Source organism: Pleurodeles waltl, chromosome 10 (genome assembly GCF_031143425.1).
Source record: "Pleurodeles waltl isolate 20211129_DDA chromosome 10, aPleWal1.hap1.20221129, whole genome shotgun sequence".
In the NCBI taxonomy this organism is placed as follows: domain Eukaryota; kingdom Metazoa; phylum Chordata; class Amphibia; order Caudata; family Salamandridae; genus Pleurodeles; species Pleurodeles waltl.
The window spans coordinates 240,618,462-240,637,847 of record NC_090449.1 but is presented as its reverse complement, the minus strand read 5'-3'; the positions used below and the strand labels follow the sequence as shown (position 1 = coordinate 240,637,847).

The 19,386-nt window shown below is 44.4% G+C and overlaps 1 protein-coding gene across 1 annotated transcript in view; it reads left to right on the top strand.

Annotated features, from left to right (window-relative positions):
• Window positions 1-19,386, top strand: part of DNAH3 (dynein axonemal heavy chain 3) — a 536,699-nt gene that overhangs the window by 221,285 nt on the left and 296,028 nt on the right. Inside the window, exons 19-20 of the mRNA XM_069210285.1 lie at window positions 12,204-12,295; window positions 18,082-18,196. Of these exons, the coding sequence (XP_069066386.1) occupies window positions 12,204-12,295; window positions 18,082-18,196 (207 nt within the window). The remainder of the gene's footprint in view (window positions 1-12,203; window positions 12,296-18,081; window positions 18,197-19,386) is intronic.

Below are 19,386 nucleotides of genomic sequence, written 5' to 3'. Positions count from 1 at the left end.
CGCCAGGTTCTGGGCGCCCCTGTGGATTTATGTGAACGCTCCAGAGCCGCCACTCTCTGTTCCAGCTCCTCCCTGATGTCCCTCCTTGCTTTGTTGTCCTTAGCGGACCGTGACATCACCTCCCCCCTCACCACCGCCTTCAAGGCCTCCCACAAAGTTCCCATGCAAGTGTTGCCGTCGTCGTTAAAACTAAGGTAGTCCGTAATGGCACGTTGGATCGACTCCACCGTTGCCCCAGTCTGAAGCAACGAGTCCCTGAAGCGCCAGCCCGAGGCACCCACTCGTTTCTGATGCAAAGTAAGCACCATAGTGATAGGGGCGTGGTCAGTCAAGGCCCTAGGCTCAATCGTAGTCTCCCTAACCCGGGAGATGAGCTCCTGTGATGCCAGGAAGAAGTCAAGCCGTGCATACGTCTTGGTCGCTGCGGAGTAAGAGGAATAATCCCTGAGTGTAGGGTATGCCCTTCTTCACACGTCCTCCAGACCACACTCCGCCAGCCACTGGCGACCTGCCACTGTCAACGCCCCCGCCTGCCCACACCGGTGACCAGAGCGATCCACATCATTATCCATTACTAAGTTAAAATCGCCTCCTATCAAAATGGCACCATCCGGTGAATGCAACATCGGGGAGACAGCCTGTCTCAGGAAGGCTTCTTGCTGAGTATTAGGAGCATATAGAGAAGCTATAGTATAGAAAAAGGCCCCCACCCTTATTCGAACCGCCAGAAACCTTCCCTGTACCTCATGAATTTTCCCCACCACTTCCCCGGGAAAAGACCTCGAAAGCAGTATCGCGACCCCTGCGTGTTTCGTGGAGGCTGACGACCAGAACTGCCTAGGGAACCACTTGGAGCGCATGCAAAACGTGTCTCTCTGCACTAGGTGTGTCTCCTGTAGCAAACAAATATGACTCCCCGACTTCTCAAAGGCCGATAAGATCGCCAACCTCTTAGTCGGACTGTTGAGCCCACGAACATTCAAGCTTATACATTTAACAGTCATGCATCAAGAGGAAAAAAAGCAGTCAGGAAGGGAGGGGCGCTGTGGGGGAACCACATCCCAGGACAGACCATCAGCCACTCCGGGTAACAGGGCCACACCACCACTCCATCCAATAACCAATATCGCAAGAAAACACTGCAACACACAACCAGTACGCACAACAGGTGCCCATAATAACAAAGTCCTCGCACACACATCTCCATCGAGGTGAAGTCCCAATAGGGCTGTAGAACCTCTCGAGTTTGTGAAGTCAAGTCCAACAGCCCCGCCACCCAGACCCCTCTTAATCAGCCAGAAAGGCCTAAATCGGAGCGACCCCCAGCAGGACGGCTTTCCACGGCCAGTGCTCCCTCAAGCGTTAGTCCCAGCGGCCACGCTGCTCAATACCGCCTCCCGTTCCGACATTTGCTCCAACGCCGTGGGGGGCTGCTGCTTCCGCCTCCTCTCTTTCCGTCGCCAACGCGGACGATCGCCGCCAGCCGAGCCCCTTTTAGCACCCGGATCCTGGTCCTCGCCCTCCAGGCGCAAGATCCGATTCGCCTCCAATACAGTCCTCACCTGCCGGATCTGATCTTCCCAGCGGAAGGCAAGGCGGAATGGGTGACCCCACGAGTAAGTTACATCATGGGCTCGCAAGTGCTCCGTAATGGCCTTGAATTCTCGCCGCCACTGCAAGGTCCGAGCCGAGAGGTCCTGAAATAGTTGAAGCACATGCCCTCTAAAATGGACCTGTGAAAGATTGCAAGCCCGCTGCAGAATGCTTTCTTTAAGCTCATAACTCTGAACGCAGGCTAAAATATCTGGTGGCCTATCTCCAGCTCCACCCGCACGGCCTACTCAGTGAACTCTATCTAACGTAATCTCCCGGGTCTCCTCCGGTCCCAGCAATGAGCGAAACAGCTCCACCACGAAGTCTCCAATGTCCTCCTTCTCCGCCCCAGCCGGCACCCCTCTGATTAGGATATTATGCCTCTTCAAGCGATTTTCCAAGTCCTCCACCATTATCTGTAGGAGGTCCTGTTTTTCCTGCAGGCGTACGACCTCCTGTTGCAGGCCCGCCACCTCCTCGACACAGGAGATCTCGCCGTCCTCCATCTGTGCCACTCGCTCGCCCAGGGACGTGACCTCCCCTCGCAACTCTCTCACCTCCTGCGATATGTCCCTTCGAAGTTCCTGTATATCATTCCGGAGCGAGTCGAACAAGGAGGTAAGGAAGCCCTTTGTGACCGGGGACTCCTCATCCACCACCACCTCCCCACGCACACTATTATTTATAATGGGCCACCATGTACTTTGCAGGATTAGAGCCAACATTTTTGATGCTAATGTCCCTAGCCTGCGCCATGGTGCGCAGTATGTTCAGTACGGCGCACACATGGTGGTGTTAGGGGGGTGCTAAGTGGCGCTGCAAATAATGTACCGCCACTTATCTTAAATTTGGGCCTTACTATGAATCATGTGCTAATGATGTCATAATTACTACAAAAAGCTGGTTTACCACAGTACTAAGCATTGCGCTGTGTAACTGTGTTGAGCCACCAATAAGTAAAATATAATTGTCCATGATTAAGCCACCTAAAATGTTCATTTTAACTTAAATTACAGATTACCCCTACCTTTTTGAAATAATTAGGGCTGGTGTTCCATTATGCAAAGCTATTTCGCTGCTTACCCCTGGAGCAAATTTTGGTTCAAAATAGTTTTATGTCTGAAAATTGATCAGTGCTACTGTTGGAACCCCCAAGCGCTATCTTGTGTTGCATGACTTCCTGCACTAACTTATACTATTTCAGGGAATTATGGGGGTCATTCTAACCCTGGCGGTCCAAGACCGCCAGGGCTAAAATGACGGTGGCACCGCCAACAGGCTGGCGGTGCCCCGCTGGGCATTCTGACCGCGGCGGTTCGGCCGCGGTCAGAAGTGTAAAACCGGCGGTCTCCCGCCGGTTTTCCGCTGCCCAAATGAATCCTCCATGGCGGCGCAGCAAGCTGCACCGCCATGGAGGATTCTGACACCCCATACCGCCATCCTGTTTGGCGGTATGGGGTGTCGCGGGGCCCCTGGGGGCCCCTGCAGTGCCCATGCCAATGGCATGGGCACTGCAGGGGCCCCCGTAAGAGGGCCCCAAAAAGAATTTCAGTGTCTGCTTTGCAGACACTGAAATTCGCGACGGGTGCAACTGCACCCGTCGCACCTTCCCACTCCGCCGGCTCAATTCTGAGCCGGCGTCCTCGTGGGAAGGTAGTTTTACACTGGGCTGGCGGGCGGCCTTTTGGCTGTCGCCCGCCAGCCCAGTGTAAAACACAGAATACCCGCAGCGGTCTAATGACCGCGGTGCGGTATTCTGGAGGGGGGAACTCTGGCGGGCGGCCTCCGCCGCCCGCCAGGGTGAGAATCACCCCCTATGTGTTATTTAAAGTTTAACGTTACAAACGTTGATGGTCACCTTTTCCTAGTCTTCCAGTTACATCATTGGCTAGTTTTTGTACTATTACAAAGGCGTTTTTGTCCTCTGCTGGAAGGGTTAACTAATATTAATTGCCTACTCCCCCAATTATGGCTCGGCTGAACATGAGGCACATATGGGGGTCATTCCGACCCCAGCGGGCGGCGGGCGGAAACCGCCCAAACACCGCCCTGCGGTCAGATGACCGCGGGGGACATTCCGACTTTCCCGCTGGGCCGGCGGGCGATCTGCAAAAGATTGCCCGCCGGCCCAGCGGAAAAGCCCCAGCAAAGATGAAGCCGGCTCCGAATGGATTTGCTGCGGTGCGACAGGTGCAGTGGCACCCGTCGCGATTTTCAGTGTCTGCCAAGCAGACACTGAAAATCTTTATGGGGCCCTGTTAGGGGGCCCCTGCACTGCCCATGCCAGTGGCATGGGCAGTGCAGGGGCCCCCAGGGGCCCCACGACACCCGTTCCCGCCAGCCTCTTCCTGGCGGTGTAAACCGCCAGGAACAGGCTGGCGGGAAGGGGGTCGGAATCCCCATGGCGGTGCTGCTTGCAGCGCCGCCATGGAGGATTCCTTTGGCCAGGGGAAAACCGGCGGGAAACCGCTGGTTCCCCTTTTCTGACCGCGGCTTTACCGCCGCTGTCAGAATTGGCCAGGAAGCACCGCCAGCCTGTTGGCGGTGCTTCCACGGTCCCCGGCCCTGGCGGTCATGGACCGCCAGGGTCGGAATGACCCCCATAGTGTGGGAAACAAGAAAGTACCAGATGAAAACATACTGTGAGGAGGTCAATGAGGCTATTGACTGCTTAAACTCCTAAGAGCTGACCACTCTATGATTTTACAAACCTACTCATCAACATCCAGGATTAATACCTGTAACCCCTCACCCCATGCTCATTGTGAAGTACTCAGAGACGACTACTTACAGCATGTAGCAAGCTACAAATAAACTTAAACGCAAATAAAGAAAATAATTTAGCAACCTGTCACCAAACTCAATTTCGCCTCAAAGATATACAAGCCTACTATCCAGTTCTGATGGAACCTGTGAACTTTCAACCAGAGCTAGGTCAAAAATTCAAATGAGTAAGTTTGGAGCAAAAGCATTAGGGATAGAATTACCTTTAGGGTAAGGTTGTGTGTTGAGGTTAGGGTGAGGGCTAGGGTATGGGCTATAGTTAGGGGTAGTATTACCTTTAGGGTAGGGTAGGAGTGTGGTGGTATAAGACTTCGAATTAGGGATATGGATAGTGTTAGAGATAAAACCACGTTTATGGTAAGGGTGTGTGTTGCGGTTAGGGTAAAAAATAAGGATAGGGTTTGGGATAATATTGCCTTTATTGTAAGAGTGTGAATCGTGGTTAAGATAGGGGTTAGGCTTAGGGTAAGGGAAAGGCAAAGGGCTAAGGATAGACTTTTAAATATGTTAGTTAGTGTGAGAACGATCATGAAGATGAAGATCAGGATTAGTTTTTGTTTTTCAGTTAGAACTATGGCTAGGTAGGGGGAAAGTAAAAGAGTAGTTGTTAGAAATGGGGTCTTTGGTTGGCAGTCAGATTACCATCTGTCCAAGCAAGGATCCTCACTCTAGTCAGGGTAAAGGAGAATCACACTCAGTTAACACCCCGCTCACCCCCTTGGTAGCTTGGCACGAGCAGGCAGGCTTAACTCAGAGACAATGTGTTAAGAATTTGTACAAACACACACAGTAATACAGTGAACCACTACAAAATGACTCAACACACGTTTAGAAAAATAGTAATTATTTTATCTCAATAAACAAGACCAAATACGATAAACATATACAATATAAAGTTAAAAATATGAATTTACCACTTAAAAGCATGAAATCAGTGCCTTGAGGCACATATACTGCAAGTTGGTATTATGCGGTGTCGTGACAGAGTTGTTTCCTACAATGCGACGACAATGGTGCCGTTTATGGAGTCCCAGGTACGATACCTTAAGAAACAAGTAGAAAACAGGCCAGTGCACGGAGTCGGGAGAGTGGCGTCGCTGGATCCAATGTGGCGTTGGTTCCTGTGCCACTGGGCAGAAGGACAGCGGCGTCGGACAGCGGCGTCGCACAGCGGCGTACGGTCCTCAATACAGGGCAGTGGAGGTGAAGTGGCGTCAGATGCAAAGTCGTCCCTTGTTTCCGGCAGATGCGAAGTCTGGCGGAGTCATGATGCTGCAGGGCAACCTCACGGGGTCGCAATGACGTCACAGGGCTGCAGGTGTGATGGCATTGTATTGTCACAGACGCTGGACTTACTGCACTCCGGTCACGGCGAAGTCAGGCGGGATCAGCGGCTGCAGCGATGAGAGGCCTACAGGGTCGTCGGACTTCTTTGAGGTCCACGTCCTCGTGGCAGGCAACGGTTCTGGGGTAGTGGCGCCAGCTCACAGGGTCGTCAGATTTGTTGCACTCAGTGATGTCCACGGCCTCAGGACAAGCGGTGTCATGGTTCTGGGCAACGGCATCCTTCGTGAAGTCACATGGCGTCCTCTGGCGTCGTTAGACTGGTTTTTCTCTGAGAATTCACTTCCAGTGGTAGAGGAACTGGAATGGCACGCTCTGGCAAGCGGAAATCCACAGCAAGCAGATTCAGGTCTGGCTGATGAAGCCTTTGCTGTCCCTGAGGCTTCAAAACAGGAGGCAAGCTCTACTCCAAGCCCCTGGAGTCACTTCTCAAACAGGAATGCAACAAAGTCCAGACTTTGTCCCCTTGCACAGGCAGAAGCAGCAACTGCAGGATAGCCCAGCACAGCACAGTCACGGGCCAGTAATCTAAAGTCTGGGGTTTTGGGTCCAATATTTATACCCCTTTCTGCCTTCGAAGTTGGCAGACTTCAAAAGTAAAGTCTCAAGTGTTTGTACATCCTTTCTTGTCCAGGCCAGGCCCCAGCCACACACCAAGGGGTTGGAGACTGCATTGTGTTAGGGCAGGCACAGCCCATTCAGGCGTGAGTGACCACTCCTCCCCTCCCTTCCAGCACAGATAGCTCATCAGGATATGTGGGCTACACCCCACCCCCCTTTGTGTCACTGTCTAGAGAGAGGTGCAAAGAGCCCAACTGTCAAAATGACCCAGACAGGGAATCCACAAACAGCCAGAGTCACAGAATGATTTAAGCAAGAAAATGCCTACTTTCTAAATATGGCATTTTCAAACACACAATCCAAAAACCAACTTCACTAAAATATGGATTTTTAAATTGTGAGCTCAGAGACCCTAAACTACATATTTCGATCCGCTCCTAAAGGGAATCTGCACTTCAATAACATTTAAAGGCAGACCCCATGTTAACCTATGAAAGAGATAGGCCTTGCAACAGTGAAAAACAAATTTGGCAGTATTTCACTGTCAGGACATGTAAGACACATAAGTACATGTCCCACCTTTAACATACACTGCATCCTGCCCATGGAGCTACCTAGGGCCTACCTTAGGGGTGACTTACATGTATAAAAAGGGTAGGTCTGGGCCTGGCAAGTGTGTACACTTGCCAAGTTGAATTGGCAGTGCAAAACTGCACACACATACACTGCAGTGGCAGGTCTGAGACATGTTTACAGGGCTACGTATGTGGGTGGCACAATCAGTGTTGCAGGCCCACTAGTAGCATTTGCTTTACAGGCCTTGGGCACCTCTAGTGCACTGTACTAGGGACTTACTAGTAAATCAAATATGCCAATCATGGAATGCCAATTACACATCCATTTTACATAGGCACACTTGCACTTTAGCACTGGATAGCATGGCAAAGTGCCCAGAGTATCAAAAACAGCAAAAACAGAGTCCAGCACACATCAACAACCTGGGGAACAGAGGCAAAAAGTTAGGAGAGATCACACCAAGGATGCCAAGTCTAATACGTGTCCCCTCCAGTTGAAAGTGGCGAGCAACTACCCAACCTCATGGGAGTTCTCATCACTAAGGCGGAAGATTCTGGACAGACCATCAGCATTGGCGTGTTCTGTACCAGGGCGGTGTTCTACCATAAAGTCTATCCCCTGTAGGAAAATGAACCACCTCAACAGTTTTGGATTCTCACCCCTCATCTGCATTAACCATCTGAGGGGCCTGTGGTCGGTCTGAACCCAGAAGTGAGTCCCAAACAAGTAGGGTCTTAGCTTCTTCAGCACCCAGACCATAGTAAAAGCTTTGCGCTCTGTTGCACTCCACCTACGTTCCCTGGGCAGTAACCTCCTGCTAATGAAGGCTACCAGTTGATCTAGGCCCTCTTCATTGAGCTGTGAGAGTACTGCTCCTATACCATGCTCTGAGGCATTTGTTTGCACAACAAACTCCTTGGAGTAGTCAGGTGCTTTCAGCATAGGGGCTGTGCACATGGAAGCCTTCAGGGCATCAAAAGCGGTCTGGCAAGCCTCTGTCCAGATCACCTTCTTTGGTTGCTTCTTGGAGGTCAACTCATTCAAGGGAGCAACAATGGTGCCATATCCCTTGACAAACCTCCTGAAATAGCCAGTGAGGCCAAAGAAGGCCCTCACCTCAGTCTGGGTCTTGGGAGGCTCCCAAGCCAGAATGGTGTCAATTTGTGGCTGTAGGGGTGCCACTTAGCCATTCCCTATCTAGTGTCCACAATACACCACAGAACCCTGCCCTATGTGGCACTTACTGGCCTTAATAGTGAAGCCTGCCTTTTGCAGGGCCTCCAACACTCTGCAAAGGTGCTGCAAGTGATCCTCCCAAGTGGAGCTGAATACTGCAGTGTCATCCAGGTAAGCTGCGCTGAAGTCATCCAGCCCAGTCAACACCTGGTTGACCAACCTCTGAAATGTGGCAGGGGCATTCTTCATCCCAAATGGCATCACTTTAAACTGGAAGTGCCCATCTGGGGTAGAAAATGCTGACCTCTCCTTGGCCCCCTCAGTTAGAGCAATCTGCCAATACCCAGACGTCAAATCAAATGTGCTGAGGTATTTGGCAACTCCCAACCGATTGAAGAGCTCATCAGCTCGGGGTATGGGGTGCACGTCAGTTTTAGTGACCGCATTGAGTCCCCGGTAGTCCACACAGAACCAAAGTTCTGGGGTGGCACCAGGAGCACAGCCTTTGGGACCAATACCACAGGGCTGGCCCAAGGACTGCTAGAAAACTCAGTTACCCCTATAGATAACATCTTAGACACCTCATCTTTGATGCTAGCCCTGACCTTATCAGTCACCCTATAAACCATCTGTTTAATGGGTGGACTGTCCCCAGTGTTCACATCATGTGTACACAAGTGTGTGATCCCTGGGATCAAGGAGAACAGGGAGGCAAACTGACCAAGTACCTGGCAATGACCCCTCTGTTGTTCTGAGGTCAGGAAGGGGGAGAGGTTCACTCCCTCCACAGACCCATCTTTCTCTCCAGGAGACGGGACGTCAGGAAGAGGCTCACTCTCTTCCTTCACCCCATCATCTGTCGCTAGGAGCATGGATAATTCAGTCTGGTCAAAGTGTGGCTTTGACATGGTTCACATGCAGGACCCTTAAGGGGTTCCTGGGAGTCCGCAAGTCCACAATAAACACAGTGCGGTCCGAACTGCCAGACCTGGTCCCCTCTAGAAGGAAACACAAGCAACCCCAAACTGGATTTGATCATGTTGGGCCTTATCAGTGAGGGGCAGCTTGTGTCCTGATGCACAGTGAATGCTAGATCCATGTCAGAGAGTTTGGAGCAGAAACATGGACCCATTAGTGTCCTTAATCTTCTGACACATTAATATGACTTTGGCATGTTAATCTACGGGTAAAAGCATGTCAAACCCTCAGCCAGGGCTTGTGGCATGCTTCATTATCAGGTTCGCTTCCAGGTGGGAATAGGCATCCACATCAATTGACTGAAGTATCAAGATTGTTCAGAAAGTGAGAAGTACCAAAAAAGTGAAGAGAGGGCATGTTTCTAGCCCCACAACCTTTGTTTATCTATTGTTACTTAGCTCATGCAGCCCCTAGGCATGTGGAGTTGTAAACATTAAACTACACTACCTCTAATGCACTGAAAAGAAACTAAGAGTCAGGTGTATCAAGACATTTTGCATTCGCAAACGGTGCAAATCACAAGATTCCAACGTATGTGAATGCAAAAAATCGCCTTTCACAATGTATGAAAGGCCTTGCACTTCAATTTTAGGGAATCACAATTTTGGGGGGTCCCTAAAATTGTGACTCTGAATAGGGAATTGCAATTTGTGATTCCCTAAATAGGAAAACCTATTTGCAATTACCTGTGCACATGTATCATGCATTTCCTAAATGCGAAAGGATATGGATAGTGCACCACTGCGCAAAGTCAGTAAAGTCCAGTAACACAACGTTGTGTTACTGGACTTTACTGACTTTGCGCAGTGGTGCACTATCCATTTCTTTTTGCATGTAATGCTTTCAGGATTGCCCCTGTGGTGGCAGGTGCCGTGATTTGTGCACAGGTATAGCCATAGATATTGGGCGACATTATAGTTCACAGAGTTTTAATATTTATGGTAGTCCAAGATAGGTGCATTTGTAAAGTTTAACCCGCCACCAATTCAGTAGCAGTTCATTTCCTAAATGCGAACTGTGCATTTAGAAAATGCATTTACCACCAACTCCAAGTTGATGGTAACTGTGTGCAATTTTAAAAAATGCATTGAAAATGCATTTTTTAAAGTGCCATGTCATGCACACATGACCCTAGGGCATGTGTACGCTTTACATATGCAAATTATTTTTGGGTGGGGTGGATCAAAGGGGCCTTAGGCCCCCCAGCACCCTTGGATTTGCATTATCTAAGTTGCAAATTCCTTAAAGGAATTTGCAAATTAGGAAATGCAAAACCATTCGCACCTATGGGCCTTCAGGCATATAGGGATGAATGGAGTCCTGTTCCCTAATAACGATTCCTTAATAGCAACTGTGAATTTTAAGAAATCGCTGTTAGGGAATCACTATTTTCTTGCATACCATTTTGCATTTCTCAAATTGCGTTTTCTTAAAATTCGATATTTAGGAAATTCTAAACTGTGCTACATCTAGCCATACAAGTGAAACGTGTGTTGGAGGGTTATCTTATCTTATCTTTATTCTGCACCCCATTTCAACAGATTAAAATACAATATAAAAGTAACATACTGTCCATAGTGTCATATCTCACAAGGATCATGCACATTTATCAGGCATATGATTACTCTACATGAGTGTATAAAGTATTGAGAATAAATAACTATTCAAAAGGCTATTTCTTAATTCTTGAACACAAGTCATGTGGATTGGGTTATAAAATTTACCCTGAGTCCACTCACAGTTGTAATTCTCTTTTGGACAGGAAGGGGTCTTAATTCATATCCCAATCAAATCACCTCATATTTAGTTCCTCCGCCTATGGCATCTGCTTCCTGCAACAGAGGCAATCCAGTAGAAGGAGTTTTTACAAAGAGAAAAAGTTTTAGTACTTTTTTTAATTGGAAATTGCCAGAAAGCACCCCTATTTTTGTTGGAAGACCATTTCAGACTTCTATGTTTGGCACTTGGCAATAACAATCTTATGTCTTGAGGTAGATATGAATGTTTAGTAGGTGCAGTGCCTTGTAAATGAATAGATCTTGTTTATGCCGCAGTTACTGCACCAGGTACTCCTGCATTTTAAACCTAATTCTCTTTTTTCAAAGCAGACAAATTATCGCAGGGCTTGTGTGATATGTTTTTTTCCTTCATTCAAAGTTATGTTCTGATAGCTGCATTTTCGAGGTGCAGTAGCCTTCAAAGCAGATCGTTAGGTAGACCAATATGGACAAAGTGATAGCATTGTAACCTCAATGACAATAATTAAATGAAGGAAACCCATGCTGGTGGTGTCAAGTGCCTGTGGTAACAAAACAAAATAATCCATCAGGGCAGCAAGTTTTTTTCCTGCACTGCTGGTTTCTTATTTTCACCTGGATCTGCCGGCCATGGGTTGGTTGAACAGGCAGAAGAAGAGCTCCTCTCATTAAGATCTTAATTTTGCTTGTGTTGCATTTTTATGTATTGTCTTCTATCTAAGTGTCAATTGCTTTTAGACACTTTGCGAAATTGGTGGTTTCTCACTCAGATCACAGTACATCAACCGATGATCCCCCCATGTCTCACCAGTTGGGCCCAGAAGGACTCTATCATCAGACCCTAGTGCCCTTGACCCCTTAGAAATGCAAGTAGGTGTGTGACAATATAACAATATTCAAAAGAGGAGCTTTAGGGTATAAAAGAGTGAGAGACTCACTTGTTTTAAAAACAATTGTGAGGTCGAAGCAGTTTTAGAAATATAGGGACATTTGGATGTATGCTTCCAGAACTCTTAAAACATAGGAGAAGTGAGCTGCACATCAGAAAGAAGAGGGTCTGTTTTGCCATGTAGCCCAACACCAGATATTATAAGAGACTGTTGAAACATCCTTGCTCCTGCAGCAAGCAGATTAAGTCCGGTGCTGCAGACTTATGCAAATGATTTGATATATCAGTAGAAGCGTGTGTCTAGTCATGAAATGTCATGATATATAAAGTATGTGCATATTTATGTGTTTCTTAATACCGTCGTAAGGTAGCCTCCTCATCTTCAATGTTCACTTCAGTAAGGAACTGTGGCAAAATATATACTCACATAGTTTATTCTTTCAGTTCAGAACTTTAGCAAACTGTATTATAAAGTACTGAAACAATGACTTTAGGTTCATCCATGCATAAAGCCCGGGTAATTATTTATTCCAATTTTGTTTCAGATGAGCGAAATAGTTGGATTTGATGTAACACCAGATGAAAACACATCACTATTGACCATGCTAGAATATGGACTGTCAAAGTTCATTGACAGGTAAGAAACCGTTTAATATAAATGTTACTTATTTTGATTGCAGTATTATGACATCTGTTTTTACATTAGCAGATATTTTTATACAGAAATCTTATTACTACAATGATGTAAATATATTAAAGAGTACAAATCTCATCCAAATATTTATCTGAAACGAGACATGAGCATTGTAGCACTTGATTGTTGTAACAATACTCTTGTTGCAGGTGTCCACCCACAGCCTCTTTCTTACGGTAAGGCTGCCTGACAGGGCAGCGTTTCAGAACTGAGAGTCAGGTCTGTTCTGTATGTCTGATTCACTTAGAAGTGCATGACCAGGTCAGGTGTTTAGGTGGTGGATGCCGCAATAGAAAATGTTTATGGCACCTTGGGATATGGATGCAAATCAAGCAGTGGCTTTGAAGCTCACCTCCACCTAGCAGCAATGGAGGAGACATTGGTGGGCTTTCGTAATAACAGCACTCAGGAGATGGGTGCCAGGCCTCTTTCCACTTGCTTTTCTGTGAAACAGCAGCTAAGATTTGCAGAGAGACGGAAAGTGAGGATGAACTGCTGTTCAGTGATAGCTAATATGTTATTTTCTAAGGACATTGGAAAACTGACATTGTAACATAGCATAGTGTGATCTGCTCGAACAATATGGAAACTGAAATAATAAAATGTTAATTTGTTCTTTACTAAACCAAAGTGAATTAAATGATTTCATTGCAAAGCATGCTTTACTGGGGACTGTAAAAACTTGGCATTGTAGAACAGTAATATGTGTTTTACAAAGATGTGTGAAAACTGTCACTGTATAATGACACTCTGGATCCTCTTCACAAAGATATATTTACACAGATAAATGTATTCACATGTAAAATTATTGCGGCACATAGTAGTAACTTTACACTTTCTTGCTATTCGCAACTTCCAAGTTTAAATTTACTACTAGGTGCAGATTTAAGTGTCTTCACTCGTGTCTCCACGCACTCAAAACAGGATAGACCCTGCTTCAATAGGATTTATGCGTGTAAAGTTACTACTGGTAACTTTTCACACAGAGGCGGAGGTCCCTATGATAAAGAATAGGGAAAAATAATAAGGCCTAGTAATTATTCAAAAACATTTTTCAATATTTTAATGCACAAACCAAAGGTACCAATTAAAACATTATTAACCTAGAATTAAAAGAAATGTAATATTACAACTCAATAACTCATTAAATGAACTGTTTAATAAATAATTATTGTATTTTCTGTAAAATGCTGAGTGCCTGCCAGGATAAGGGACTCAGATTCTGGTGTCAACATGTGATATGCCAAATCCTGATTGAGAAGATTGACTTGGGGAACACTACTTGCCCTATCTCATGCTGCTCAATAAGAAGCTACTTTGAAAAGTAGACCCTGTGCAAATGAATAAGAAATTGAGATAGGAAAGAAGGCTTTGACTGTGCTAGACATAAAGGGTCTCTCTAATTAGATACATACAGGATACATATTTCATTTGAAATGATACACCCTGAAGAAGTTCATTTTTGAATGAAATGCCTTGACTGTAGCTCTAATTGGTATTACATGAAAAAAGAAAAGTTTTGGAATTAAATAAAGAAGATAATTTTATACTGCATAACACTATTGCGCTTTGGGTCTTATTATTCTGGGTGCACCACAATTATTGTAATCAAATAATTAAATTGTAAATACAAATTTCAATACTAAGTAACTGAGAAGAATATTTTTAAAATGAATAAAACAATATCATTTTATATATATATATATATATATATATATATATATATATATATATATATATATATATATATATATATACACAATATATATATATCTATATTATCTACAGGCGGACGCCAGTATGTAGTTATAGTTAGGACCATATTTCTATAGGAAAAGCATTTTTTGACTTACCTATATCTTTGGCACCGTTTGACAAATCTTCACAAAATTTTCCAAAAAAGTGTGGCAGTGAATTTTGTTGTGCATGGAACGTTTTGGGGTGATCCGTCATGCGGGGGCTGAGAAAAAGAGGGGGTGTCAAAAAAGTTGGACTTTCCATATTAATCCCCTTAGGACCTTTGATCACGATTACAGCCAAAACCACTGGATGGAATTACAGCAAATTTGGCAGAAAGCTAGCTGTCAGTACGTAGATTGTGCTTTGGGGTGTTTGTGTAAATCCGTTCAGTAGTTCAGGAGAAATTAAAGGAATTCCAAATTTGTATATCTGAGGTTGCGAAGGCTTCTCAAATCAAAACGGACTCGTGCAGGGAGATGCACAGCTCTGATTGACTGCCAACACTTCAACCAGAAAGTGTTGGCAGCCATCTTGGGACTAGGCTTCAACCGAGTCTCACAAAAAAAACCAAAATGGAAGGAAAAAGGGTTCACTGTAGGGACACCCTGACCCCTTAGCTCTGTTGTTGGGGTCCCAGAGGGACCCCGCAAGAGCAAAAAAGCACTTTCAAAAAAATGTTTACTGCGAATTCCAACGTCTTCGCGGTGCCCAACCCTGGGACATAGCGGTTTGCTTTTGCTTGGGGGAAGCCAACAGCTCCCCCAAGCAAAAGTAACAAAGTCCACTTTCTGCAAGTGAGAGGTGTCAAACATCTCCCACTTGCAGAAAGCGGAGTTTTCATCTGTCAAACCTGCACGCAAATATGTATGCGGAGAAGACATATGAAAACAATGCTGCCGCAAATAGAGTGGGTTTGTGAGTGGATGCGTGAGTGTCTGAGTGGGTCTGTGAGTGACCTAAGGTAACTATAACTCGCACCCTCACAATGCAGTGCTAATTAACCCAGACATTATGGCATTCAAGCTACCCTTGATAACATCATTGATACCATAAATGTAATATTTGCAGTAAACGTTTTGACGAAAAAACTGTGCATGATGGGGGCGCCAGTTATAGTTACCTTAGGGCACAAGTTTTAGTTACTTGAGAGAACTTTAAATGTAGCAGGTGAATTGCTATGGTTTTTTATGGTTTAAAACATGAGCCTAACTATAACGTCCCTGTAACCTTTGATGTTTTTAAGTAAATTTCTATGATTTAAAAAAAATTCTATTTCTTATCTATAATGTCCATGTAACCTTTGTTTTTTCAGTGAAAATATTTATATTAATAAACTTCCCAGGTACACAGTCTTTGTTCCCAGTGAAAATGACATGCACTCCAACCGTGTGTGAATCACACGTGAATTTTATTAAGTGATTGTAATCACTTAATAAAATTAAGTTCACCCATGAACAAGGAGTCTCGAACGCCGAAACTCATTGGGTGTTACCATTCAGTTTTGCTGTATGGTTATAAGATGATTAGAATCACTTAAGAAAATTCATATATGAATCGCACATGGCTGGAGTGCATGTAGTTTTCACTGGGAGCAACAACGGCATACCAGGAAAGTTTGCCTATGTGTGCGAGGAGCATTGCCTGTATGTGCACCACTACCGCTGCATGAGAGGGGCAAGGAGGTTTGGGAGATTGGTGATAAATATTTAGGGAGAGAGTGAGAGTTTTCAGCCTGAAATATGCTCTCTACCCAGCTTTTCCATATAAGATGCATATTCATATGTAAGCAGTAAGAACCTTAATGGGTATCATGTCAAAAAAGGAAGGTTTAGCCAGGCATGGGGTAAAGAGTTTTGACAACAATGCCTTTTTCCAACTTGGAAGTTCCATCTGCATTCAAGACACTTCTTTATATGACAATCAAACACAAACAAAGGACTAAAGTATAATAAAACTATGCATAAGACACATTTGTTTCTCTGCAGTTTATGAATAGGCATGTGTCCTTTAAGATGAAATTTGTATGCAATTATTCAGTGGTATGAATACCAATATTATAATGTAAGGTGTATATGTCAATGTGTGTAGTGACAGGGCAAAATGTGCAACATTCAAACTGGCAGAAAGCTTACAAGAGCATTGTTAACTGACAGCCAATATGTGTTGTAAGGAGCAAAAAGGGAAATGGTACTATTGTACTGGGGCTATGTGCCTTCAAAATTGTTTTTTTTTATGTTATTCAGGGTGCTTTTGCATCATGCATAAGGCTTTCTGGAACAAGGATCAGCACACTTAAAAAACTTTTACCCAACTAAATCTTGCCTAAAAATATTTGGTCTGCCAGTTCAAATCTGTTCCACCATTCAGGACTCAGGCCTCAGAACACTGACAATGATCCCGGGAGTGCATGGACCATACTCTGGAATGGCCTGAATTCTAAGCTGAAGGCAAACCCCGCCGCCTGCATAGAAAACTATTTAGACTGGCCCTCAACAGAGAACTGACCAGAAAGAGAAAATACAGAATAGATGATCACACCTTACATGTTGGTGGATTCTGGATACAATCAAACATTGTTTTTAGAAATCATTTTATACCTTTAGAGCTTCAAAATGACTGCATATTGATGTACAAAGTTCCACAACATTCCTCAACAAGCATTTCCAATGCAATAGGTCTTGCGTTTGCTTGAGTTTGAGCTGAGCTATTAGCGTTGTAAGTTCATAACTGTACTTTTCTTGCCACATAAAACAATGACAAGGAACTACCAGTTACTTGTCATTGTTGTTTTGTTTTTCAGTCGCGCTCATGGTGCTTTCAAGTTTTATACAGTGGGACTGCTGATCAAGTTCCCACTGTACAAAATTTGAAAGCACCATGAGCACGACTGAAACACAAAAGAAACAATGACAAGTAACTACCAGTTACTTGTCATTTTATGTTTGGTTTTTCTCTTGCACTAGTTGTGCTTTCAAGTTTTTTACAGTCGGAACTCGATCGGAAGTTCCGCTGTATAAAACTTGAAAGTGCCAGTAGCGCAACTGAAAAACAAAAAAAACAATGACAAGTAACTACCAGTATTGGGGCGCTTTATGCAAATCGCTCCAATACTGACGATCGAGAGAAAGTCGACCTAAAAATAAAAAAGTAGTCCAGAAACCATCCATAAAACATGGATGCTGCGTATGTTTGCAGTAGTTGGCCGGTGCTCTTGAGGAGGGCTAGACACTGGAAAAAGTATGAAGTATGCATGCCTTCGACAAATTAAATCAAGGGATTTTTGAAAGGCAAGCCCATGAACAAGTGAAAGTGATGGGCGTGGTTAAAGCCCAAAGAATAGATTACAAGAATTAAAAGAAAAAGCAGCGCTTGCGCGCTTTTATATGCTCAACCTAATAAGAAATGACCAATGGCACAGATCTAGTGTATTTTAAAATGCTACCTTTCATTTGTGTATTTGAAATTCCGTTTAAATAATGTGAGCGCTCACATTGGCTCCATATAATTAAAACTGCAAAATAATGTCTAGATTTCCTAAACTGGTATTTCAATTGGGACATCAAGTAGTGGCCACAAAAGCTCTAGAGTGTCCGTGTTACACTAGCCTCTGATTAGTGTCATCAAATGGGCCTCACTGTCTTTGTAGTCCCCGATGCAGAATTTGTAATAAGTTTCATGACTTTAACGTATCAACAATATATTAAATGCTAGCAAATCACTTCATCTTGCATAGTCAACTGAACATGAAATGTAAATAATTCTATTTCCAGAAAGAGGTGACCAATCGATCATCTGCTGCATAATCTAACTCCCTAACTCCAGGCTTTTTTAATGCTATTTTTTTAGTGTAAGTGAACAAGTTCACTCTACTTGTGTGAGCAAGGTTTACTGAAAAATGCTGCTTAACGGTTTCATTGTATTTTGAAAAAGGAAGAAAATATATTCTGAAACAAATTGTGACTGAAGCTCCTCTGATTAATTTTGTTTAGGCTAGACCAAATTGGCGCAGCAGCTGTTAAAGAATATTCTTTAGAGAAAGCCATGGAGAAGATGAAATCGGAATGGGCCAACATGTACTTCAGTTTTGTTAATTACAGGGACACAGTAAGTTGACATTTTTGATGTATGAAATAACTGCAATTTTGGGAAATAAAACATTTGCATTGGGTTTAGGAAGGGAGAAATAAAGTTTGCAAGCCTTTATCCTTTTGTTAGTATATGCAGAGTGGTGAATGACTTTACAAATATGTTGTTTTTTCTTATGTGAGATCTCTAAATGATCAAAACATATTTTAAATAGTGTTGACCCTTTATATGTTGTATTTCCACCACTGATGTAGCCCTCAAACACCCTGTAAAGGATCCTAGGTCACAATATAAATGGGACAGTCGTTTTGTGAAAATTCTAGCCACATCTGTTAGTGTGCAATCTCGAGAGATGGTGCTACTGCAAGAAGTTCATTTAGAGGTCTAAAAGCAGGTCACTAAGCTATCAGATTCACTGCAGCTTTTGTCCCCATCCACCATATAGTGACATACTGAGTTTCCCAACCCTAAGGTGCACTTTTGGTAGAATAGGCCATCAATTATTTTATTTATCAGAGACAGACCCCCAAAGCAGGATCTCATCCAAAATGTGATAGACATTTTCAGCCAGCAATGGCGGGGCGGCATCAGGCCCAGTGCCTCCCTAACTATGTAATGTTTATTGATGACATAATCTCTGGCAATGAGTTAAAGCTGTCTTGTGATATTTTGACTTCCAATATCCTTTTAATGTAGGGCAGAGAGTGTTTTATTTATTATAATCGGGGCCACTGGAATTATGCTATATGCTGCCACAGCGTATTCCACATAAATATGCATTTATCACATTTGACACATGACCCATCCAGAAAACAGCCTTTCCATCATTGCCCGAACCACGCTGTACATTGGCAACGCGATCCAAACCAGAAATGAGACTTTACAATGCATTCCTTTACCACCCAAGCTGTTACAAAGACTTGCCTTAAGTAAAGCGTTGGACTGATGTTGGACTTTAAGTCCAACACTTTCCCTACTGTTGCGGAGACTGGAGTTGGAATAGTAAATTATGTTATTCCAAATCCAGCACTTTCCGTAAGGCAAGCCGTTGTAACGACTTGAATGGTAAAGGAATGCGTTGTAAAATCGCATTCATCCTTTGGACCAAGTTGTTAGGGCATGAGTGATAAATGCCTGGGTAGTTTTGACATACAGCAGACCAATCGATCATCTGCTGCATAATCTGCAGACATCACTAAAAAAAAATG